Below are 25686 nucleotides of genomic sequence, written 5' to 3' on the forward strand. Positions count from 1 at the left end.
AAACAACCCCAATTGATTAACCTAGCAATGTAACGTAAGCAACAAGCTTGGCGAACTGCAATGTGATTACTACATTCACAACAGTAATGCCTTATACTACTTGTTACTGAAAAAGGTAATGTAATTACAGTAAGGCATTACACCCAACACTGAACATGAGTATGTAACAAGGTTTTTTATATGGTACCGTAGGCAAGAAGACAATTATCACAACACACAGTATAGTGTGTAAAATCATAATGAAAGATGTATTGCTAATGCAGAGGTTGTGTTGCAAGTACAGATTGTAATCGTTGTGTTGCTAGCTTAGGTAACAGTAGCTAGCAGGTACATTAGTTAGAAATATAACAGGAAAGTCTGTTAACAAGAGCACATTTTATTGATGCTACTTTGCACATCATGAAGAAGAGTTGTTGGTCGAGTTTGCAGTTGTCTTTGTCACATTTAATCAGAATCCCACTAAGTTTAAGTTTAATTCATTCATTCATTCATTCGTTCATTCATTTTGCTAAAGCTGTGTGTACATACACAGTGTACGTATTGAATGGCTAAATACTACATCATATACCAAATTATTATTATTATTACATGTCTATTTGGATGCCTTCATATAAAACGTGTTTAATCATTAGGGCATATTTGTTATTAAAAGGTTTAACACTAAGACATTTGATATATCTGTCTGTATGGCCCACTTAGCATGAGTAACTGCTACAACAGTGCGATTACAATTGTTACTGTATAATAACCATTGTGTTTGGTTGTGCACAGGAAATATGAAGAGGTAAGCTAACTTCTTTCCAGGAAGGATGAGGGTGTCCTTCAGGAAGAGTCCATTGGGCCACCTGAAGCAGGGCCCCTCAGATGAGGCCATGAAGATTAAGAAAAATCCTCTGCTTCAAGACAGGTCTCTGCCCCAGAGTCATGATATAGTGAGGACGAACGCCCTTACTGAGGTCTTTCAGAGGGGCGGTGATGTGTCAGACTGTCTGGAGGTGACAGGGGAGTACATCTTGCAGTTCGGGAAGTACAACGGAAAGAGGTTCAGATGGCTTCTGGGGAATGTTGTCAGGTACATCATCTTCCTGTTAAGGTAGGTAAAAGAAGAGGAGAGAGACAGGACCCTCAACCCCCAGGGACATAACAAGGACAGCCTGCCGTCATTTCTGGACAACACCAGGAGTTTCCAAGAAGTTGTGGACCTGAGGGACTACCTGTTCTCCCGAAAGCCTGTGACACCCGTGGCTTCAGACGGCTTTGGGGAAAGGGCCAAGGACACCTGGAAGCAGATCTGGGAGAAAAAGGCTAGTGGTTGTGTGGGTTTCATCCTCAGAGTGAAGTGCATCCCAAACAACAAAATGTTCAAACTGCAGCAGTAAATCAGGGAGCGGCAGGCTGCTGAGTCCTGTGCAACACCAACTGCAACCTCAACTACATCAGATGTGTCTGTGCCACCATCCTTCACTATAGGTTAGTGGAAAAATATGCAAATGATAATTTTATGTGAACATGTCATTTACCTGATGCATAGTTAAGGTTATTGTTTAATCTCTCAGTGATGGAGGAAGACAAGGAGCTGGAGAGGGGGGGGCCACTGCCCTGCTGCTGTCGTGGACACAGATGCTCAGGTGATACAGATTAATCACTTATTGTCGATTACTGACTGAGCAACAGACTGAGTGACTAAATCACTACATTTGATGCTATATTTCAGGAGACCAGTGGAACTGTCCAGGTGGATCCCGTGCCGGTCCTGTCTTCCCAGCAGTGCTCTGACGCTCAGTCCCAGGCACCCTTGATACCAGCATCTGCCACAATGAAAGCTGGGATGCAGTCTTTAATGGACACAGGTCATTCAAGCCCACCTACCATCCCTCAAGTAGAACTATAAGTTAAACATAGGCATGGAAACTTAGGGTGCAATTAATATCATGATGGTTATATTAATATATTGTCAATAAACAATAATAAGTGTTAGTAATAGTAATAATGACTGTAAAATGTAAAACCGGAGTAATTCAACAAACTGAATTTTAAATGTTTTCTTTCTTTTGATGAAACTTGTCACATTTTTCGCACAGAATTGTTGTTGCAAATGCAAAAGCCAAACTTAGTTTTAATGATCACTGTGTTTGACAGAACTGTGTGAAACATATTACTGCAGTAATATGAGTCTTCTGAAATGTGTCAAAAAACATCATAATAAGCATATGTTTGATTTATTACATTTTTTTAGGCCTTCCAGGAGTAGCACCACTGCCTGTATCCTCCTCTCCTCGGGCCACCCATACTGGACCAATCAAGACAGGAGGCCTTGTTCAAGTCCTGGACCACAGCAGGTGGACAGCACCATTGACAGCTGCCATTGATGGGCTTTTCTTTAAGCATCATGGAGCTGATGGTCTTTTGAAGCGAGTTGATGCAGATTATGCTGCAATGGTACATAGGGCTTGCTCTGACCCGTGCAGCCTCCTGCAACCCACCACCTGCCAACATATCTCCAGATATGTGAAGTATCTTGCAAAACTGAAAACACCAGCTCCTCTTTCAATACCAACCCAGAGAAGGTTGTGGAGACGCAGCAGCTTTGGCAGAGTTCGACCACAGGCAGCCAAACTGTAAGTGTTCCTGTCACAACCCTGCTTCCTGCAACAGTTAACCCTCCTCCTGTTGCTCCCTCCCAGGAGGTGTCACTGAGCCGTGCCACGGTGGAGAGGATTGTGACAGATTTCCTGGAGAGACAGCAACAACAGCAGCAGCAGCAGCAGCAGCAGAAGGTGACCAGGAAGTGTTATCTTGTTGATGGCTCTTCAGTTCATTTTTCAAACACCAGCAGTCATATACTTCTACTGCTCTTCAAGACTTACACACATGAAGGCCTCACAAACAGAAGGATGTCCTTTGAGGATTTTGCTGCTTGTCCATTTTTTGAGCGGGAGCTGGAGGCTGCCAGAAAGAGAGGTGCTGAGTGGAAAAGGGTAGCAGAGGAGAGGGCAAAGAGGAAGTCTGTGGTAAACCTGCCAACTGGTCGTCTTTGCAGGTTCTGCCACCAGCCACTAATGCAGGGTATCAGCAGCCCTCACACTCATACCTGCTTCCCCGGCATCTACTGTCCCTCCAGAGTCTTTTCCTTATACAAGGAGCAGGGCATGGTTGAGGAGATGACTTGGAGAGACTTTCAACAGACCCTGTTCTTTGAGGCTGAAAGGGACAGATGAGCTGCAGAAAAGAGGAAGTGAGACAGTGTGGAGGAAGACACTATTTACTGTATATATAATTGTTTGTTTAATTATTAAGAATTATTATTATTATTATTATTATTATTATTATTATTGTTGTTGTTGTTGTTGTTGTTATTAGTAGTAGTACTTAGTACTAATAATAATAATAATAATAATAACAAATACTATTATAAATACTACTACTACTAATAATAATAATAATAATAATAATAATAATAATAATAATTTCATATTCTGCATATGCATACAGAGTCAGTTTAAACTCTTATGCAGTCAACATATTTTCATGTTCATAGTGATTGCGTATCTGGAGATATCTATAAAAATTGTTTGTTTTTTTAAATAAATATCTTGGAAATATAATTTCTGTCTTTCTTTACTTATTAGAGTCTGAAACAGTGATAGAAAATAAGCGATAAAGCTTGCACATTCATGAGCTCAGGTGTAAAGATCTCTAAAATAAACAGTTGTTGTCCATCAGAACTAATTAAACTTAACAACACCAATAATCATCACAATAGTAATAATCATTACTATAATCATTTCTATTGTGTTGTTAAGTTTAATTCAACCTTTACCAGTAGCAACATGTAAAAGGACCATTCTTTCAAATAGCATGATTATCTGACGTTTAATATCAGGTGGCATTATAACCATCTGAAAGATTTATTGTTTCACCATGATTTATCCAAATATCTGTGATCAAATATCTCAGTGAATGTTAGAATAGATCAGATGTGATGGTTTTTAGTTGTGTAGCATGATGAAAAAAAAAATACTATTTCACAGCAGATATTGTGACTTGAAGGAGATGCACAACCGTTACTAAAACAGTATTACAAAAAGGTGTAGCTGTAGCAACTGTGATTTTTTGTTTTTACTTTTTTTCATTAATTCTCTATGTAGCAGCACGGACAGGGACAGGAAGAGACTAAACTAACTGGTCAGGAGGGCTAGCTCTGTCCCGGACCGTCCACTGGATTCCATCGAGGTAGTTGGTGAGAGGAAGCCAAGCTGACATCAATCATGGACAACAAGCCTTGAGCAGTTCTTTCAGTAGCAAGCTCTTATACCCATTGTGTATGAGGAAGCACTACTGCAGGTCATTAATCCCCACAGCCATCAGACTGTGTAACTCAAGCTCTAGCTGAACAATCACTTTCCACTAACTTTGTTTTTTGTATTTTCAGTGTATTTTTCTTTCTTTATGTGCATTTGTTTGACTTTTTTTTAACCTGTCTTTAATTTCCTTGTTGTGATATAAATCAAGTCTATCTATCTAATCTACTCTCGTCTAATCTTATATAATCTAACAAAATGGCACTGCTCAAATGCTTGTTTTCTTTTGTCTGTATTACACTGAAACATCATCTATCATGGTAAAGCAGCACCATCTGCAGGCTTTGATGAGCTGTAAACAAAAACTCAGGGATTGCATTTAATGTTGCAATTACTGAAGGCATTTTAACTGACTGTATGAAACCATGTTTGAAACTGAACAGCTTTATTAAGGTTAGTAATATATTCTGTATTTACCCATCATCATCCTAAATATATAAATGATACTTCTATTGAAATTGTGTTCCTACTCTCAATGAAATAGTTAATAGGTATATTCTCATGTTTATATTGTCTACTATCCAATTTACAAATGGTGAATCACATGTCATCACACCTCATCTATATACACAGTCTCTGAATAGCATTCAGACACTCATCTTTACCTGTAAGACTATCTGTCGTTGTAATGTTGTCACCCTGCTGCCATCTGCTAAAAGATACACAAGTATTTGCTGCCATGCCACCAGACTATGGAGCAGCTTTTTTCCTCAGGCTGAAACTCCTCAAGTGATCCTCAGCACCACCATAAAAGGTAGTTTGTATTGTGTAGCATAAAGAGACTACAACTTACATTTCACTGTACAACCCTATGTGTTGTACAAATCTATTAACAAATAACAAATATATCAAGACTCGACCATGCATACTGTTGTCATGTTCAGGTTAGAGATTGTCCGCTGGCTGAATCTGGGCAGAACTCTCCCCAATTTCATTTCAGCTCCCTCTGTTGATATTAATCATGTGACAGAGCTTAGTTGGAGTCATATATGACAAACACATCAGAGCTTCTGTTGCATGAAATCATGTCATCTAATTTAATTTATGCAGCAACTGCTTGCAAGTAATACAGTCATTATTGTTGAATATAGCCAGCAGAAAAAATGACTCCCCTAAGTATAAGGTGCCAATTACTTCCTGCTTCAAAATTAGATATGAAACCAATCAGTCATTCCACTCCACTAACTGGAAACTGACTGAATCACACAATCAAGGAAATTCTTTCGATTTTCTTCTACTACAGCAGCCAGGGTGCTGTGGGAGCAGGTAATGAGCCTGTCACTTCATCTGCAAGCTCCCCGTATTGGGATTAAGAGTGATGAGATTTATATAAAACATGAAATATAAAAGGTGTTTGCTGCCTAATGTGCTAATGTTCAATGCCTGAAATAGTCAATATCCAGATCATCTGTCTGTCAGCTCTTTTAACATTTACTTGATTTCATTATAAAACCTCATGAAAATCATTGCACGCTCTTGAGAGCATGTTCTTGATAAATGATATCCAGCATAACAATTGGCAAAAAATGTATTTATCTATTTATTTTGATAAATGATTGGCATTTCTTACTGCAGATACCATAAAGGATCAATCATTTAATGATTCCAGCTTCCTAAAAGTGAGGATATGAAAACCCCTGCCCTGAAACATTAACATTCAGTCAGTATCTGCTCACCCCCATGCCGAAAGAAAGTCAGGTGAAGTTTCCTAGTCACAAATAATTTCTTGAGTTTCACAGCAAAACAGTGTTGCAGCATTCTACTTCCTACCTATTTAAGTTGCTGAAAATCTGCCTTAAAATGAAAAAAAAAGAAAAAAAAGAAAAGAAAAAAAAGAAAAAAAAAGAAAAAAAGATCTACATCCTGGATGAAACTTCGAGGCTTGGTCACCATTTCCGACAGGTGTGTGCTAAAAAATTTTTTGCTTAGCAGCTACAGTAAAGAATTCAGTTATAAAAAAGGGTGTAAATAAATAACTTCTTTCCAGATAAATGTGTGATCTCAGGCTTTTGGAGCCCAAAAAACACTGTGTGGAGCATCTTCTTCAGTTGTTCAGGAGAATGCTGCGATATGCTGTTTTGCTGTTAAAGCTCCACAAATGTTTTGTGGATTACCAAACTGCAACACACACTTACTTGGCATGGGGGTGAGTAGATATAAACTGAATAGTCATTTTTGGCTGAACTGTTTCTTTCATTCAACTTCATAATTCGGGCTGTTTGTCATAGACAGCATTAACCCAGCTTGTGTAGATGTCTAAATTTCTTTTATTTGGAGAAGTTTTAGTGTAATATCTGCCCCTGGTCTCCCCCACTTATCAGTCTCCCATTACAAAACTGTTTTCCAGGGCAATCTGATAAATATTCAGGACACCGAGAAGGGTTATTACATCTTCATGTTTGGCATTAACTCCGCATTAGTTGCAATAAATCCGTTACTATCAGGTGATGCTGAATCATGTATCCTAGAAACAGTAGAAAACGCTTACAAGTATCTAACATCTTTATCTTTTGCAAGACCAGCTTTACATTTTTGGCATCAGTCCTTTGATGTCTGTAACAAGCCCTGCAGGAACATTTATGGTTAAAAAAAATCAAAATCAATTATTCAGCACCTTTAAATTTTCCATCTTGGATTATACTTGGTCATAACTTGACAAACATGGCTCTATGGCAACAGCAGGTTTTTCCTATTCAGAGAAATGCACATTTTAATGCATTACTTGTGTTTGATGCTGCCATAAAAACACAGGAGTAAACTGGCGCACACACACGTTGGTGCATGGCTGCTGTAAAGTTCCAACACTGATGGAAACAAAAGTACTCAGTTTATTATAATGATCAATCTTTGCCACATTACAATGTTATCAAAGGGAGGAATGGAGGGTGGGGCACAGCCTGTAAAACATTACTACATACAAATAAAAAGAAAGGTGGGTGATAAAAAATTAAAGGACGCTCATCAGATGTTTTTCATGTCTTCTGTGTGACTCAGTCACATTCTCCTCAATCTACAATAAGCCTTGTCTCTTCAAATCCTCATAGGTCTTCTTGTTGACCACATTTCCACTCGAGTCCTCGTACTCTTCCTGAAAACACAATTTAGCAATTTTTGTGTAAATTTTAACTAAGATGACATTATTCACCAATCCGTTATCCTGGTACCATCGTGTGGACTTACCTCTGTGTCTGGCTGCCACCGTTCTGACGCCTTCTGGGACTTCAGCTTTGCCCACACTGGAGTGACAAATAAATGAAAAGCAGTTAGTGAGACCAACTTCTAAAACATCTTCAAAATCCAGATGTTCATAACAAGCCCAAGACTCTTACAAGAGACAGCGTCCTCAATCTGTGTGACATTCGCGAAGTGAGCAGTGTTGGGGATTCCAAGACAGCGCATACCATGAGCATGCCTCCATTCCTACAGAAATACAGAGCAAAGTATACTTCAGCTGCACAAGTACGCACTTCATGTTATAATTAATGTACAATATTGATGTATTTTGTTTAGTCTGATAAGCTGACAGTGGAAAATCTGTCAGAAGATTCAATGTAATAACAATGCCTTTATAATAGACACTTGTTAAATAAAATCAAAACATACTGCAAAGTGCCTCTGGAAGGCTTTGGGTCCCCTGTAGGTGTAGTTTCCACAGATCTCACAGTTGTAGTTGATGTTCAGTCCGTGGAGCTTATATAGCCAGTATGGAATCGGCTGGACGGAAGAAAGCAGCAATCAAAAAAAAAAAAGTTCAGACATATGCTGAGAATACAAACAGAAGAGTGTAATGCTAGAATTTTACAGTATTGTAAATATATCTGGTAGATAGTGCCTAGTGATTTAAAACTCTAGAGACATTCAAATGTCAGAATCACACCAGCAGATACAGAGCCATCATGATTTTTATGGTCCACTGGGGTGCTTTTTGAAGTAAGGGGCAACACTGCTTCCCAGCAGCACTCTAGGACACTTCCTGCATCACCTTCTGGCTGCAGCTGCTTGGGTAAACGGCAGTCTTGGGCTGTCTGCTCCTGGATTTCAAACAGGCCAACGTGGTGTTTCATCTAGAAACTCTCTTATATTATATTAGGAAAATAGTTTAACAAAAACATGTTGCCAAACCTGTCATTTTAACTTGACAATAGTTATCCTTTGTAGTTTTCCAGGAGTTGCGCTGGCCGATATGTTGGTTTTGTCTTGTCTAGACACAAGAAGTGCAATCTGATCACATATAAATGAACAGTACCGACATGCCATATTTCAGATCTGATGTAGGAAACAAATCTGATTTTTGGGGAGGGGGTAGCCACCTAGGCCTTTGTATTCCTAAACCCTGCAGTCACACATTTGTGTAACAACAACTAGTTAATCAGACAGTAATCACGATTTACATCTGATAAAAAGCGCTTGTCCCAGATGTCACTTAAAATGTTTATTTTCTTCCTCGTATTGTACATGTTGTATTTGTGTTATATTGTGCAGAGCTATTGATAGTCTTGTACATGTCCTCACCTTGCCATCCCAGCCCAGCGGCAGGTTCTTGGGGTTGTAGATGATCTCATTATCTTCATCTTCGCTCTCACTCTCACTGAGCTGCTCCTCCTCCTCTTCCTCGCGCTCCTCTCCGGTCCGGGCCTGCTTCCTCTGGACGTTCTCATGAGTCAGTTGCCTCTGCTCCTGGTACCATGACAACATCAGCAGCTGTCATTAACATCATAAATCTCTCACCAGTAAGCTAGGTAACACTTTTCTCAAAATGTTGGCTCTAAGCCCTAATTTCTGACTCCAACAGCAGAGTTAGCCTGATAATATGACTCACCCCAAGGATCTCCACATATTCATAGACTTGAGCCTCTAGGAAGGCAATTTCCTTGTTACGCTCCGTGTCTCTGCCAAAGTGATGGATGGAAATTGTTATGAATTATGTAATGAGACATATCATAAGACACTGTCAGCATTACACTGAATTTTAAACACCCACTTACTTTTTAGGGCCTTTGGCTTTGGGATTCTTGGCAAACAGTGAAGGGTCCAGTGATTCCAGGGATTTGCCTTTTGTGCTGAAGAGTCTCTGGGCTCTCTCCTCCAGAGTCCTGTCCAGTATATATTAAGTCAGTCAGTTGTCCTCCCTTAGTCGGAAATTGTTGTGCACATTCTTATAGTGCAGTTAATACACATTAACAATATTCATTACCATCCCACGTCCTTGTCTGCAGTCTTAATGACTGCTGATTTTTATGCACACACAAGGTAAGAAAATTAAATGACAAGTGGTAAAAGATTTGGTGTCAAACAGATGTAAAAAAAAAAATGCTGATTCTTCTTGGCCATCAACACAGTCTAAGAAACAAAACCTGAGCTGTCCAAAAGAACCAATATCAGACTAAACAATAACTGCTACTTGGCTTGTAGTATTTTATGGATTGGAGATGGCAGCATGGGGGATGCGATAGTGTCCAGTCAACTCAGGTGTAGGGGTGTCACAAATTTATATTTCAAATCAAGAACGGGTTAAAACAAGCCTTCAATTTCGACTAATGAAATCAAATGCAGCATTAACAATTCAAAATCATGGAGGACAGAGCTAGCTTACTGGTGGCCTGCAGCTCTACTTCCAGACAGTTATCCTGTGCACCAGTTTGCCGGACAACAAATGAGCAACTGGTACGAAGGTAATTCAGAGATCAGAGATGTTTCAGAAAAATAAGTTTTTGCAGGGCTTATCAAAGCTTGGATTTTAATCCGCATCAGGACTAAACTGCAAGTCATTTCTATTGATCAATTAATTGTTAGTTACATTGAAAACAAAGTATAGTGCAAGATTTACAGCATCCCTATCTATGGATGAATGTGGTTTAAATGTGGCTTATTGTCCGCTCATTGATATTGTGGCAACATTAACTGCTGGAGTTGATGCACTTCACAGCTAAGAATTTGCCGTCAGCTCCTGAGTCATAGATACATAATGCGTCTCATTTTCTCTAGTACACAGTTTCTACAAATAATATAAACGTTTGTTAAGAACAGAGTCATACAAGCACCAAATGATGGCATCATTTTCTGTTAGGTGGGTAAATCTCAAACGACTCATCGCTACACAGTTACTGAGAATAAAAAAACTGTGCCGAGTGACCCTGTTGTGCATGGTGTCTTTTCTCTCCTTACATTTATCTATGCTGCTCTCCTGTGTAGTCTGTCTTTGTTGGAATTTAACACACACAGAGGCACTTCATGGTGCATTCAGCTGCAGATGTCAAACTATCTAAATCTACATCACTTCCTATGGCGCAGGACTTGTCAGGGACGCCATGGTGAATTCCAGTGCACCTCATAAAAATGTAAATGACAATTGTAGGGCACGAAAGTCTCAGTCTAACAAAAGCATGAGGTCAGTGCTGAAAAATATCTAAAATCAAAAGTCACATTGGACTGTGGATACAGAGAATTGTGACACCCCTATTCGGGTAACATCTTGAGACAGACCAGCCTGCTCTTTAGCCAGCAAACATATTACTATATGTATACTAATACTATCAATACTTCAGCAACTAAGCGCTAAATAGCGTCAATGCCTTAAGAGTAAGCACATTTCACTTTTGACAAGAAACACAATGCATTTTAAGAATAAGCATAAAGAACAACAAAAAAACCTTCTGTGTTATAAACGAGCTGCGAACTGGGGGACCATAAGAACAGAGTGCCTCAAGAGCAAAGACTTCTCATCGGATAGGGACTACTGCTTGGGAACAATAATGGGACTTTCTGTGATAGAGCACTAGGTAAAGTAATTAAATACTTCAATAGGTTCCCAGATTCCGGAAAAGTTCCTACTAAGGGGTGTGTGACTTGTTTGTTTCTGTGTACAACTACTCCATGTGCCTTACATTGCCCCCCAGGGACAAATAAAATATACTGAATTGAACGGAATTAACAATTCTGAAAACTAGCATGAAGTTGCGATTTTACATCCAGTCTAATGTCGTTCTCCCATCTTCTGGAACTGCAACCACCGCACCAGATTAAAAAACAAAATATCAAGATCTGTTTTGAACTGTGGATCTAGAGAATCTCTACAACTCTAAACTTAACCTAAACTTCAATTAGCTTATGTGGGTTCTGTGATAGCTTCATTATTATTTTCAAAAGACGTCTGTTATTGTTTCTGCAAGTAAATATGCTCACCCTCCACATTTCAGTCCCAATGCCATGAGGGCAGACTTCAATCTGTCCAGACCCAAAGAGGCCAACTCCTGTGGAAAGGAAAAAGAAAAACACATCAATAGAAGTATGAATAAGCAGATCTATGAATATTAAACTAAAGATCCTTTAAGCATGATCACTGAGAGTGTTACCTCCCAGGAGGAGAAAGCAGAGAGGTCCAGATGAGCTCCAGCATGCGTCAAAGCACTGCTCGTCTCTTTCTGCAATAAAAACAGGTTACAGACAGGTTACATGCAATGTACATCTAAAATACCAACTATCATACTATATAGATAACGTAGCAAGAGAACTTACAGGCCAGCCTGGAAATGTCCCCACATCCCACTTCTTCTCGAAGTCTAACAACACTTTGCCATAGAGATCGTTCTGGTCCAACAGAGGTTTGACCCGGTCCGTGTAGTCCTGCAGGTATTCCAGCAGCATCTCCAAATACCTGAACAAACCACGATTCACATCACGTTGGTCCAATAGCACAGTATATAAACAATCTGCACATTTACAGGCTTTATTCATTTATTTATTCATTCATTTATTTATCAATAAAAAAAACTATGATCATTTTGTTACAATCACCTGACATGAATCACTGATTAGTGCATATCCTACTTTAAGCATTTACGTTCTATATGGATGTTAGCAGAGAGTCGTGATGGAAATAATCGTAATGGACCTACTTTTTGTATTCTGCATTCTTCCTGTCCTTAGGAATGTCAAACAGCTGATCGAATGAAGACAGGTAGGAAATATACTCCAGTTTCTGTAGAGGAAGAGTACAGACTGTGGTTAATAAAATACTCATTCAGTTTGAAGGTTCACTTTGAATTATGCAGCCTTTAAAAGGATCATTACCTCAGCTCCCTTCAGGTTGATGTACTTCAGGAAGCAATCATGGAGGTCGAGGTAGCGGCCATATCCTTCCTCATCAGTGAACTCCACTAAGTCTGTGGAAGACATACAGATTTCACTCAATTGTCAATTACAGACCTGATGCCTTTCTTACAGTTTACCAAATTAGCAAGAGAGCATCAGTCTTAACTTGTCTACTTTTAAACAGGGCAGATCTCTATGGAGGTCATTTAACCTGCGACGGAGCAAACGGGTATTTGAAAGCATCCTTAGGAGTAAGCTGTATGGAAATCAGAAAGTCACAATTCCAGCAATAAACTATATTTTTGTCAGAGTGTATGAAATAAAAATGACAAAAAAATGGGACAAATGTGTAAGGGACCTCTTATAGTGATCAACATACAGATATCCTGATTCTGAGTTGGTGGAGAACTGACATAATGGGGTAAATTTTGGACATACAGTAGAACTCAAACCTGACTCAAAGTAAATGATAATGTTGATCCATAACTGTGATGACAACTACATGACTTTTGTATCATCACATTCATAATGGTTGACATTCACAAAGTTTGAAAAAGAGGCCCATGTTGTTAACAAAATAGTTTTCTACACAAAATAAAAATTCAATTTTATCATGCCATACATCATTTTCACTCAAATGACAATGTTCCATCTAATTATTTGCTTTGATTATATACTGTCCTGCTAGACTGTCATACAGAGGCTAAATGTATGATCACTAATGGCAGCTATTTCAGGTATCTGACCACAGTTTTCCATGATACTGACAACTTATCTGAGCAAATGTATTGATCTCATCTTAGAAATATCAAGACTGAAATGCCTTAAATGGTTCTTTTTTTTAAAACTTTCACTGCTGGTCTGGAAAATCTTGGTTTTAAAAGGGGCAGCTGATAAACTCCCTAGTTAAGAATATCCATCAGGATGTTTCAGACAGGTATGCTGAATACAGCCTTGACAAAGATTGATTGGCTAGGTTATCGTACTCTGAGCCTCCTCGCTGGGGTTGTCTCTGGCCTTCATCAGCTCCTCAAACTCTGCAGACATGGGAATGGAAATCTACAAAAAAAATAAAAGGTGACAGCATTATTGTTATTATTCTGTTTCATTCTGTAATATATTCTAATTTGACCATTTACCGTCACTAATTGACAGGTTAACTACCTCATTCGGATGCTTTCTGTGAAACTCCTTTATCTGTTTCAGTCTGTTGTAGAACTCTGCAAACTCATTTGGTCCTGAGATGGCAGCAAGTTCATCCTTTCTCATTCTGTCAGAATGAAAAAGATTTTCTTGTTCAAGGTCACATGTTAGGGCACGATTCTGACGGTATTATCCACAATAAACATGAAATCAGGTAGCGCAAGTATTCAGCATTTTTACCTTAAAATAATAGTTTCAAAATCCTGTTCATGTATCACCAAGTTGATTAAAAAAATGGTTAATACTAAACAGGTGTTGTGTTTAACAAATCACAGTATCATGATTAGGGAGGAGCGCAGCCTTACCCATCTTTGTCTTCATAGGAGTCTCGGAGATTTGCGCTCACTTCCATATACCTCTGTCAAAAGATAGACTGTCAGCCTTGACCTATTTTCACATTGAACATTAACCACATTTGTATAACTTACTGAACTCAGACCTGCCTACCTTATTTGACATGGAGAAAATGTTTAATCCAACAGCCAAAACTGACTACTGCCCTTGTTTCTCAACAGGAAAAGGGCATCTAACCGCACGCTGCTGTTTTGCGGCAACGTTTTATTGAAGAGCACTTACGTAGTGTGCGAGTGTTCCATTAAATGCACTACACAACAGATATACATGTTCACAATTTTAGCTTTTATATCTGGACTGGTTGCCAGTTGGCACCGTTGTATATTGGTCATATTTAGCTACTTACAAACTAAAGATTAAAAAAATATAGCAACGTTTCTCTGCAACTAACATTCTTGAGGAGAAAGTGCCACTAAGAATCCCCCAATAAAATCTACGGATTAATGTAATATTTCATAAGATAAAAGAACCTAATGTATACAAATTCACAAGTACCCTTGCATTTCTTTTACTCATAGCGTCGTGGCTTTAGTGGGGTCGACTGGAACATTCAGCGCACAAGAAATCCGGGTCTCTATCGTCCATTCTTTCTACAGCAATTTAACAAGTTCAGCATATCTGATGGAGTAAATTTTTTTAAATCAGACTTGCACGATCTTTGGAATTCTTGAGTTGTATACATATGGCTAAAGGCAGTTATTGTAAATTGCTTTGGATACTAGTCCCAACTACACAGATGTAACGTTTGCAACACTTTGACATCAGTGAGTGGCTCAGGTAAACAACGACAGAAATTTTGACTCAGAAATGATATCATTGAGCCATTATGTCCATTGTGGCTTGAGGAATGGTTACCTATGTACCTTCATGAAGAGCTAATTTTAGCCTGCCATTTCCTCTTGATTAAAACAAATCAAAAGTCATGCTTACGTCCAACATCGCTCTTGTTCGGTGGTCAGAGTTGATCTGATCCCGTAGCTGTCAGTAAAAGAAACAATATACATTTTAAAGTTAACTTGCCGATATTTCTGGCGTTGATTAGCAGTCATGCTAATGCTAACACAGAGAGAGCAGCTTACCGTGGACTTCTTGTGCAACATTTCTTTTGTTTTAGCATCCATTAGCCTTTCTTTCTCTTCGTGATAGCGACGCTGCTGCTCTAAAATAGTCTCCATACTTAAATGATGTGTTGGACGTTTAGTAAAAACAAGAAACGGCAAAAAAAAAAAATCTAACTGCTGCTTCGCATAAAAATCGAGTCGCCCGGGCCGTGCAGTAACGTTATACGTTTGTTTTCAACGACGCATGTCCGAATGGTGAACGTCCGTCACTGTATTTCACGTAGAGAAACATCGAGCACATTAATGGTTCCGCAGTGGTGACTTGTTTGCTTGTCAATGTTCGCTACAAACCATGATACCATGGAACGTAAGCGTGTCCAAAATGTTTTTGAATTAGTTTACACGACACCTGTGACAAGATACATAGCTAGAATGATACATTGTGGAGGACATATCGGTTTCATTTAGTTATTTATATAAGGTTAATTGAAATCTTTACGTCTTCCTGAGGTATTTTAATGCTATCGTTCATTCTGACTGTTTACTTGAATTGAACAATGGAGCAGCTTGTCTTCGTACAGTTGTAGGTCACCAAACACAGACATCACCAATAACTCCATTACTGAATAGGATTCCGTCCATGCGAGTTTTTAAATCCTAAACATGCAGGACATTGATCCTATTATGTTGCAGACTTTTAAAACAAGATGGATTGGAAGCCCTCACTGTGTTGCTCTCTTTTGCACTTCCTTTGTGGTCTCTACACTACCACCAAGGCTTGCCATAACGCTTCAGAGAGCACAGTCTGCACGGACACGCGTGGGGGGCGCGCACGGAGGCGGTCTGATCCGTCAAGTTACGGCAAACAAAAGAAAACATCGGAACTGAGGATCCACTGCCTAAACATAAAAGACACGCGTTTCATGAAAGTATGTGACACTAGTGAGTGAGGATATGCTATTTGTTGCAAAAACACAAACAAATAAAAAAAATATAACTGTTTGTTCATCCATAGGCTATTTATGAGAATTATTTTTAATTTCGTGATTATCAAATAGGCATGGAAGCGCATAACAAACTGAGCCTTTTCTATTCAGGAAACCAACCAGTTGATTGTCGGTCTTATTTGTCGGTGTTCATAACGTGAAATAACCAATTCAATTGTGAAAATGTCATTAAAAAGATATATAATCTACATTGGGCATGAAATGGCATGGATAGACGTTAAAGTACTTTTCTTGTGTACTTGAGCAAATAGCAAATAATAGTGTAGTGAGGTAAAAGTGAGTTTGAAACACTGCTGCCTATAGTAGATTGTAAAAATGCTTTAGTGTTCTCTTGTGTAGTCTGTCTTTATCTGTAATGTTTCACCTCACTCGTGCTTCTCTCGAAAAACAAACTGGGGGCGCGCTCGTTTAGGCTTTTATTTTGTTAGCTAACAACGGAAACGACGCGTGTAGCTCCAGCCGCCTCTTGACGGCCTCGGTTTGGCACATTCTCCAGCAGTCAGTCAGTCAAAGCAACGAACGGGAAGCAGCAGACAAGCAGTGCTACAGAATACGGAATATACAGTGGAAATTATAACATATCTCCCCTGCCACCGTGCGTCCAGCCTGCTTACAAAGGTGAGTCGCCGGTGTCCATCTGTAAAATCAACTCTACGGATTGAACAAAGGTTTATTACGTTATCTTCTGGAGGGAGGGGGCGGTGGAGGTGGTTGGGGGAAGAGAGGGGGGCATCCATTCCGTCTTTTGTACTGGAGCAGATTAGTAGGCAGTGGTCAGTGAGAGCTCCGATATTGGGTCGGACAAGTGTGCCGTTGAGCTTCATGACGTCCTATCTGCATCAAGACGTCTCGTGCCGAGGCTGTCTTCATGTTGAGCATGGAGGAGTGGTGGTGGTGAGTGCTCGGGGGGCTCCTGCCCGATACGTGCCTCTTCAGCACGGTGCTGAGTATTGAGAGCGTCTCCCCGAAACCCGTTAAGAATATTAGCAATTTAAAGCCTAGTCCTCTTTAGCCGCGTACACATACTTCACCTGGATGCTGTTAAACACCTTTTAAAATCCTCAACAGCCACCGTTTCATTCGGCGTACACCCATTGCACAAAACAACACCTAAGTCCATTAAAATGGAAACTTTTGTAACTTATTAGCTTGCTTGATAGTCAACCTTTACCACTGGAATTCCTGCGGATAAAGGTGAAAAGAACTATATTTAAAACGTTAAAATGTCGCTATTTAATAGCTGGTTTATTTAAAACATTAAACTTGAGGTCAGAAAAGGTCATTTTCGACGAGTGTTACCTAGCAGCTAAATGTTTGTGTCCTCAAAAGTGAATTGGGCATATAACACACACACACGGACACACATGAGGGGAGGGCATGTATTGTAACCGTGGGTTCTCTCTGAAGTTTGATTTTCTATAGGCCTGTTCAGTTTGGAAAGCTTCACCTATGCTCATAGTAATTTTTTGAGGATGTTGTAACAGTTATATGCCTGAAGGGAAATAAGCATTTGCCCAGAATCTTGTGGCAAGAGCAGTATATTTGCTGCTCAGCCTGCAAGTTTTACTTTCAGTGTGTTCTCCCCTGACAACTGGTCGTACATCATTTTGATATTCACATCATAATAACAACAGCTTACCCTTAGAGGATTCCTTTCACCAGAGCATGTACGTGCTATAACCTTTTGAAATGATGCCCCCCTATCACGCTAACCCATATAATCTCCCAATTATCTCCCATATCAGCTCACCACCAAATGCAGTTAATTGCATCAGATAGCCTGCATGCAGTGGCTGTTTGTCAAATGTCAAAAGCCAAGTAAGCTTGCCAAAGCCGCTGTCATGTTTATTGAACAATCTGTCTGTACTTCTGTCCAATTTGATATTCATTTCAGCTCTGCTGTGTGCAGCAAAAATGCCCTCACACTCATTCATCTGTATCATACATTTTTCATACCAAAGCAGGGAATGTAAATAGAGGCATTCACCTTGAGTTCGACACACATGCACTCTCTCTCTCTCTCTCTCTCTCTCTCTCTCTCTCTCTCTCTCTCTCTCTCTCTCTCTCTCTCTCTCTCTCTCTCTCTCTCTCACACACACACACACACAGTGACAAAGGAATTGGATTCAGTGAAAATGACCTTGTAGGTGTCTTTTAGTATTGAGACTGCATGCTTGTGAACCAGCAGACGTTCAGCTTGGTGCGTTCTGAGGATCAGCAGTAAATGATCTGATTGGAGGTCTGTATTTAACTTTTCTGCCTCTGTGGCTCTGAATATCTCTGCAGGGAGATACCCAATAGAGCTGCAACCATTTAACATTCTTTTGTTGACTATTAATTGCAAACTTATTTGGTAATCAATTTATCAGTTTTAAATCATTAAATCAAAATTCTCTGTTTCCAGCTTCTTAAATGACCGCTATGTAGCTTTCTGGAGAACGACAGTTGACAGTCACCAGCTATCCATCCACCCACCTAATCCACCCATCTAAAATAAATCCTATCCTGCAGATAGGGCTGCCCTCCTGGACCAGCTGTCTCTGAGCATTCTTATAATAACCATATGCCCAGACTTCAGATTTGGTTCTCTTTGAAAGCGGATGCTATCATGTCCTCCTTCCGCAATGTCTTCTTCACTACATAATAAGTGCACGTTGTGCACTGCACATGCGTAGGGAGACTTAGGAAGTATCTTGTGAGTTTTCCACACCGTGATTATTGACCGCGGCGGTTACCATGGCAAGTAAAGCTTAAATGGTATCCTCCACCGTCAGGAATTTTACCATTGTTTACCGTTACATCCCTACCCCTAGCAAATTTTGACTTAAACTTACTTTTTTCCAACCAGCAAGTTTTTTTTTTTTTGACTGGAAATGACACAGGCTTCCCCCAAAAGATAATCAGATGATGTACAAGAGGCATCATTGTGGAAAAAAAATATTTCTCAACTTTTATTTACATTTGAATAGAAAGTGGCATGTCCAAATAGTCCAAGCTGTTCTAAAGCATCCTAATTACCCTGATTCATTGGGGACAGCTGTTTTGATAAACTCAACAGGTGAAAAATAGCAGCTCTCTGCAGTTGGTTTGTGGACAGTCATGGCTAAGACAAAGGAGCTCACTGAAGACCTGCGGCTGCACACTGTGGCTGCTCACAAGTCAGGAAAGGGTTATAAGGCCATATCTAAATGTTTTCAAGTTCCATTGGCTACAGTGCAAAGTATTATTAAGAAATACAAGATGTTCCGCATTGTGGAAAATCTCAGAGGACGTTGTTGGAAGCCAAGAGTGACACCTGTGCTGGCTAGGAGGATAGTGAGAGAGGTGAAAAAGAATCCAAGGATCGCCACCAAGGCCATCCTGGTGAGTGTGGGCTCTGCAGGTGGCAACGTCTCAAGATAGACAGTCCAACGGACACTGCACACTGCTGGGTTCCACGGATACAGTCCAAGGAGGATGCCACTTCTCCAGATAAGGCACACAAAAGCCCTCTTGGCCTTTGCAAATGCTCATCTGGACAAATAAGAAGACTTCTGGTCTTATGGTCAGATTAAACAAAAATGGAATTGTTTGGCCACAATGATGTATCCTTCATTTGGTGTAAAAAAAAAAAGGAGAAGCTCTCAACCCTAAGAATACCATCCCCACTGTCAAACATGGTGGTGGGAACCTAATGCTTTAGGGGTGTTTTTCAGCCAATGGATCAGGGAACCTAATCACAGTAAATGGCACCATGAAAAAAGAACAATACATCAAGATTCTCAACAACAACTTCAGGCAGTCTGCAGAGGAACTTGGCCTTTGGCACCAGTGGACATTTCAGCACGACAACGACCCAAAATGCACAGAAAAAGTGGTGAAGAAATGGTTAGCGGCAAAAACATTAACATTTTGCAGTGGCCCAGCCAGAGTCCTGACTTGAATCCAAATGCGAATCTATGGAGGGAGCTTAAGATCAGGGTGATGGCAAGGAGACCCTCCAACCTGAAAGAGTTGGAGCTTAGCGCTGAAGATGAATGGGTAAATATACCAGTGGGGACATGCAAAAAGCTGGACAACAATTATAGGAAGCGTTTGATTGCTGTTATAGCCAACAAAGGCTTTTCTGTTGATTATTGAGAAGGGTATGAATAATTTTGGACATGCTACTTTTTGTTCAAATGTAAATAAAAGCTGAGAAATATTTTTTTCCACAATGATGCCTCTTGTACATCATCTTATTATCTTCTGGGAGAAGCCTGTGTCATTTCCAATTAAGAAAAAACTTGCTGGTTGAATGAAAGTAAGTTTAAGTCAAAATTTGCCAGGGCTTGGCATTTTTGGCAGTTTCGGGCTTGACTGTATATATATACAAGACACAATATATCTATATCTATATCTATATCTATCTATCTAGTGATTGAAACAAATTTAGAAATACACTACTTGCCCATTCTATTAATTGTTTTAAAGGACACCTTTTGGACATATTTTCTGAAGAAGGAAAAAATACTTTCATTTATACTAGTTTACTAACACATTCCCTCTCCCATGTTTATGTCTTTAAGTTCATTTGAAAATTATTCTTTCATATACTTAAGTATAAGGGTTCCATAGTCTGGTGAATTTCTTGTCTTTCCTTTAACAATGTGAGTCAGTCTCTCTGAAGCAGTCAGTTCCTTTCTTCACATCCCTACACAATGTATGTCTGTGTTCTTCCAGAACAGTTCAGTTATCCTCCCCAGTTATCCCTGCAGAGTCAGCTTCTTTACCGGTTACAGGGCTTTTACATTCTCATGAAAGCAGTCTCATAAACATAGTATTAATTTCTCTTCAACTAATGGTTCCATTTTCACAAATTTTCATTATGTTTTGAAAAGACCAAACAATGACTTAATTTAATGAAGCTTTTTCTTCATTCATGAAAACCCCCAACATTTATGTGTTTACAATGTTTTTGTGCACAGCTATGCACACACTCTCACACAACAATGGAACAGCCAATTTGGGGTTCAGTCTCTTGCCCAAGGATACTTCAGCTAGGCTTGGGCCAGTATTCAATATTATCGAATATTGCCATATTTGCTGTCATTTGCAATATTTTTCACAGTATTGTTTATGGAACAGATGTTAGAGCATTTTCCTGCAGACATAGACGTAGTTTCTGAAAAGAATGACAGCCCACCAATTTTGCAGTATTTCAGATTTAAAGCTGGAGAAAATGGTGGGCCAAGTGATTTGGATGAGTAGGAGGATTATATGGTCTATCGCGATGTTTGGAATGCGGGGGTGTTTCATTGTTGTTGTAGGATGCAGACATTTAACTATTTTCTGACATAAACACATCATAAACACATCAATCATTCATGAATTGAGAGCAAAAGTTCATTCTTGACCAACAAACAACACAAGCCTTGGTCTGCTTATGATCTTTTTCTGGGCCTTTCAACCATCATCCTTCAGCTGAATGAGATTGCTCAGTTTCCAAGGAGATGTAATCTTATAATTGTATCCATAGAATATGTCGTGCTTCTTGTCTGTGACGGTTTCAAAGTTATTCATCAATTTATCAGGAATAAAATATTAACCAACAAATCTAGAATGGAATTCTAGCTATCAGCCCACAGATGTGCAACCCAACAATAAAGCTGCAGAAAAACCTTTAGATGAGTATGTCATTGTCTTTTGCAAAAGGCTGCTCGATTATCATAAAACTCATAATGATTATTATTTTGGTCGATCTGGAGATGAACTATTATTTAACAGGATAAATATCCTACATTTTTGGAACTTTTTATTTTTTTAAAAATCTCAATTATCTTGTTTTCATAATTAGAAGGACGCCAAAATCATATGCTAAATGAAAACAATTTTAAATTAATCCCTTGGCTCTAACTGTGTGTGTGTTTTCGGGTGTGTGTGGGCAGTGTCAGCATGTCCAGTGAGGTGCAGCAGAGGCCGGACGATAGCCCCAACACCAGTGGGGGAAGCTCTGATGCTGAGCAGAGGGAGGCAGCTCCACCGGAGCAGCCGGGCCCTGAGCAACGGGACCAGACCCAGCCTAAAAAGAAGGAGGCCAAAATCTCAAGCAAGACAGCTGCCAAGCTCTCCACCAGCGCCAAGAGGTAGATCAGCTGCACTAACTTTACTTCACTTTGTTTTTTTTTCTGCCGGGTGTGTTCCTACACTATTGAGCTGTTCAAGTTGTTATTCATCACTTCACTCCATCTTTGGTACTGACTGCTTTGTTTTGTTCCCAATTTTTCCTGTGATCACTGTCAAGCTGTCATTTTCAATGTCGCTAAGGTACTAGTAGATTAGTTATTTGAGCAACAGAAAATTAACAATTCAGTTTTGATGAGCTGTGTAAGACATTACTCAAGCCAACATGGTTCTCTGTCATGAGGATAAATGTAAGGATATGTTGTCTTACTCTGTTGTACATCAAATTGATTACTTTTGTGTTTTTGACTGTTGGTTGGACAGAACGAGCCATTTGAGAGTGTCACCATGGGCTGTTGAATTATAATGGGAAGATTTCTTCACTACAGTGGATAAATTAATTTAAAAACTATGAAATAGTTATTAGTTAGTGTGCTAATGAAGTTTGATTATTGTTGTGTCTGATATTGACTTCTTTGTCCACTCTACTGCTGACATGTTTTTAATATTCCCAAACAAACTACGGGACTTTGAAGCATCACTTCCTGTGATGCCCCACCAGACACCCACGCTATTAAACAACAACAACAAAATGTTCATTCTTTGTTTAATGAACATTTTATTGTCGAGTGTTAATTCAAGTTACTACACGTAAGCACGTAAACACAGTTTTCTGTCATCTTTGAAAAGTTCCAATTATACTATATTGTGCTCTATTATGTGTTGATAGCAATTTGGAAGCCAATTTTGTTCACACACTTATGCTCTTTGTGGGTTTTACCACCAACATACTCAATCAATGATCAGATGTTAAAGGCTACTGCTGCTGATGTGAACTGCAGAGATTGAACATAGAATTTCGCCAGAAAGAGGTTGCAGACCAGTGCCAGATGTTTTAGTTTCAAATGCACCCCTGGCGGCTTAGCCCAGTTCCCTAATGTAACACTGTTCTGATTCACTTGATAACCAGTTCATGGCAGGTTGGCATTGGATATCATAGGGTAATGGCACAGAGCAACAGCAGTTGTTATCTGATTGGGGAATAAGCTTGCCAAGCAGCAAAGCCAGTTCAGATGGGGTGTTGATGCTGATACCAGATCAGTTGAGAGAGCTGTTGTTGTCCTCTACACCGTGTCACTTTCTGGCAGCTGCAGTGCAAATGATGAACAAGGCTATTAGAAGCAATATCGCCAAAACCATAATTTAACTTGCCACCAAAGCTGCATGACCACCAGTACTGTCAAGCCTGGTTTCAACCAAAGTGCTTTTGGTACAGGGGCCTTGAACCTGTACATACCCTGTGAATAATGTACCTAAACTACAGAGCTGTTTCACAGCATAATGGTAGTCCTATGTAGGTGGGGGCTGTTACTGGGGCCTCGGGGGTAACCCCTTTTTGAGCTGGTGGGAAACTTTTCTTGGTCTGAACTCTTAGGAAGCTGCTAAATGTATTAACTGTCATCCTGTAACCAATATGTACATTACTGTCAGATTGACAACATTTACAAACTGCTAAAATTTTTTCCCTCTGCTCCACTGCAATTTAACTGCAGTGCAGTTGCTGCTGCTCTCTTAATCTTTCCAAATCACATACTTGCTACGCACACAAGCAGTGGGCATAGAAAGTGTGTGTTAATTAAACAATTATTAGTGTTTGTGAAACCTTACATTAGAGTGCAGATGATGATACAATTGGGTTGTTCTGACTGACCAATCAGAGGTTGTTTAAATGTGCATTGTGTGTACTCAGTTGTTGAACATGAAAAGTAACAGAGATATTTTTGTAAAGTTTGAAAGAAGTGAGCTAGAGAGTAAATTCAACCCTGGCTCCTGTCTCAACCTCCACGTAGCTGGCCAATCACAACATGAAGTGGATGTGAAAGACAGACTGTCGGATTTGAAAAATACAGAATCTCACCGTCTTCACTGACTCTAAACCACATTGGCCAGCATAATCTGTATTTGTCTAACTACTGTCTATCAGTATCATGACTTATTCTTTACGATGACTTTAATGAAAGCCTCTGGATCTGCTCTTGTAAATATTCTGCCCCAGGTACATCCTGGGAATTAACTCTTATGGCTCAAAGGAAGTGATAGCTTTTATGCTTCAGACATCAGCTACAGCAGACAGTTAGAAATAAATACAGCAATGACTTCTTATCACCAGATAAGGCTACAACATAAAAAATAAGTACCTAGAGGGTTACCACTTTATAGGGAAGTTGACAGGCACACAGTTATTTAGTTGCTTCTCAGTGCTACTTCTTGCTATAAATCATCAACTCCTCCACACACAAGTCGGTGCTGTTGTGTTCCATCATGAAAACTCTGCTCAGTTGATATTGATTTATTTGCATTTCTCAAGGCATGCAGAATGTAATGGCTTACTGCTCTAGTGTTCATCACATGCAATGAGCTGTGGAACATTACAGAAAGCAAGTATTTTTTCAAAGGAACTCACATTCGAACCAGTACTTTTCCCTTTGGATTCCCCTGGCCTTGTTCATTGCACCACTCTCCCTAACAGGTCCCCTGCTTCAGCCGTCAAAATGTGCCACCTCAGGAAATACTGCAGATAAAATTACACAGCACGCACTCAAGCTGAGAATGACTCCATAACTGTGGAGATTGTATTACAGGCTCGTTTGCAAATACTGTATATGTCTTTTTTTCCACCCTTCTTTCCCCAAAGTGTGTCATGTACAGTCATTTCCCCCCTGAGGAAACTTTAAAGAAAAATACTCTTTTCATGTTATTTATCATCTGCCTGTGTGTACACATTCCAGGAGTTCTTTTAAGATGAAAAGTTGTACTTGACACATGGATTTGTCTGTTTAAGATGAATAGGCAAGTCAAGTATTCGATTTATCTCAGAGTGGACTGGAAGAAAACTACCTCCAATTAGTAAATGTGGAGTTGGAGTTAAACACCAAGTTAGGACTAAATGCTCACAATAATGGTCTGAGGAAGTCTGGAGTAAGCCAAAACTAAGAAGTTATTTTTAATTTAAGAAACAGTATAGGTGTGTAAATTACGTTAATTTGCACCATTTGCATTGTCTGAATATGTCTTCAAAGGATTGGATAGGAGGACAGTGACATATGCTAAATAAAGACTAAAGACTATTGACTTATGAACTAGATCAAATATACAGAGTGTGGTACTAATGGATGTATGGATGGTTTTTGATTTGTTTTGTTTTCCTTCTTTTATTTGTGTCATTTTGATTTGATTTGAATATTATGGCGTCTGTTTAGGCTGTGTTTATATTTTTATATCTGTTCCCCTTTTGTCTCCTGGAAGGTTGTTATTTTGGAGAGGTCTTTTCAATTGGACGATGCTTCTTTTAAGTTGTTGATGTATTGTGCTACTAGATAATGATGGGTTGATGTTGCTGGGTGTTTCTTATTTTCATTAAAGAATGTAATTCTTCTGATTATAGTGCAAGAAAGCTTACAATTTAAG

At 39.5% G+C, this 25686-nt stretch overlaps 2 protein-coding genes and 1 long non-coding RNA gene across 3 annotated transcripts in view; 2 read left to right on the plus strand and 1 right to left on the minus strand.

Moving 5' to 3' along the window:
- The first annotated feature begins 383 nt into the window (after window positions 1–383).
- Window positions 384–1897, plus strand: LOC119016784. The gene is made up of 3 exons (XR_005074254.1): window positions 384–1470; window positions 1557–1628; window positions 1715–1897. It is a non-coding gene; the product is annotated as an uncharacterized LOC119016784 (long non-coding RNA).
- A 5272-nt stretch (window positions 1898–7169) lies between these two features.
- Window positions 7170–15368, minus strand: sf3a3 (splicing factor 3a, subunit 3). The gene is made up of 17 exons (XM_037093018.1): window positions 15089–15368; window positions 14940–14987; window positions 13961–14013; window positions 13617–13722; window positions 13439–13511; window positions 12432–12523; window positions 12257–12339; window positions 11877–12015; window positions 11714–11782; window positions 11544–11611; window positions 9347–9454; window positions 9181–9250; window positions 8874–9038; window positions 7965–8075; window positions 7691–7781; window positions 7542–7597; window positions 7170–7449 (listed from the first exon to the last, which is right to left on the minus strand). Exons 1-17 carry the CDS (start codon window positions 15182–15184, stop codon window positions 7372–7374), a joined length of 1506 nt encoding a protein of 501 aa, XP_036948913.1. The 5' UTR covers window positions 15185–15368; the 3' UTR covers window positions 7170–7371.
- Window positions 15369–16536: 1168 nt separating this feature from the next.
- The window catches only part of LOC119016783 (ubiquitin-conjugating enzyme E2 E2-like), a 79831-nt gene continuing 70681 nt past the window's right edge, over window positions 16537–25686 (plus strand). Inside the window, exons 1-2 of the mRNA XM_037093027.1 lie at window positions 16537–16695; window positions 21984–22181. Of these exons, the coding sequence (XP_036948922.1) occupies window positions 21991–22181 (191 nt within the window). The 5' untranslated portion in view covers window positions 16537–16695; window positions 21984–21990. The remainder of the gene's footprint in view (window positions 16696–21983; window positions 22182–25686) is intronic.

Source organism: Acanthopagrus latus, chromosome 3 (assembly GCF_904848185.1).
Source record: "Acanthopagrus latus isolate v.2019 chromosome 3, fAcaLat1.1, whole genome shotgun sequence".
NCBI lineage: Eukaryota > Metazoa > Chordata > Actinopteri > Spariformes > Sparidae > Acanthopagrus > Acanthopagrus latus.

What these genes read in the sequence shown, in the direction of transcription:
- sf3a3 (XM_037093018.1), bottom strand. Translation starts at nt 15,184, where the DNA reads ATGGAGACTATTTTAGAGCAGCAGCGTCGCTATCACGAAGAGAAAGAA. An exon ending in GAACAAGAGCGATGTTGGAC is followed by an intron (nt 14,014 to 14,939) that starts GTAAGCATGACT and finishes ATCTTTTGACAG; the next exon opens with AGGTATATGGAAGTGAGCGC. An exon ending in CCTTCCAGAGGCACTTTGCA is followed by an intron (nt 7,782 to 7,964) that starts GTATGTTTTGAT and finishes GTATTTCTGTAG; the next exon opens with GAATGGAGGCATGCTCATGG.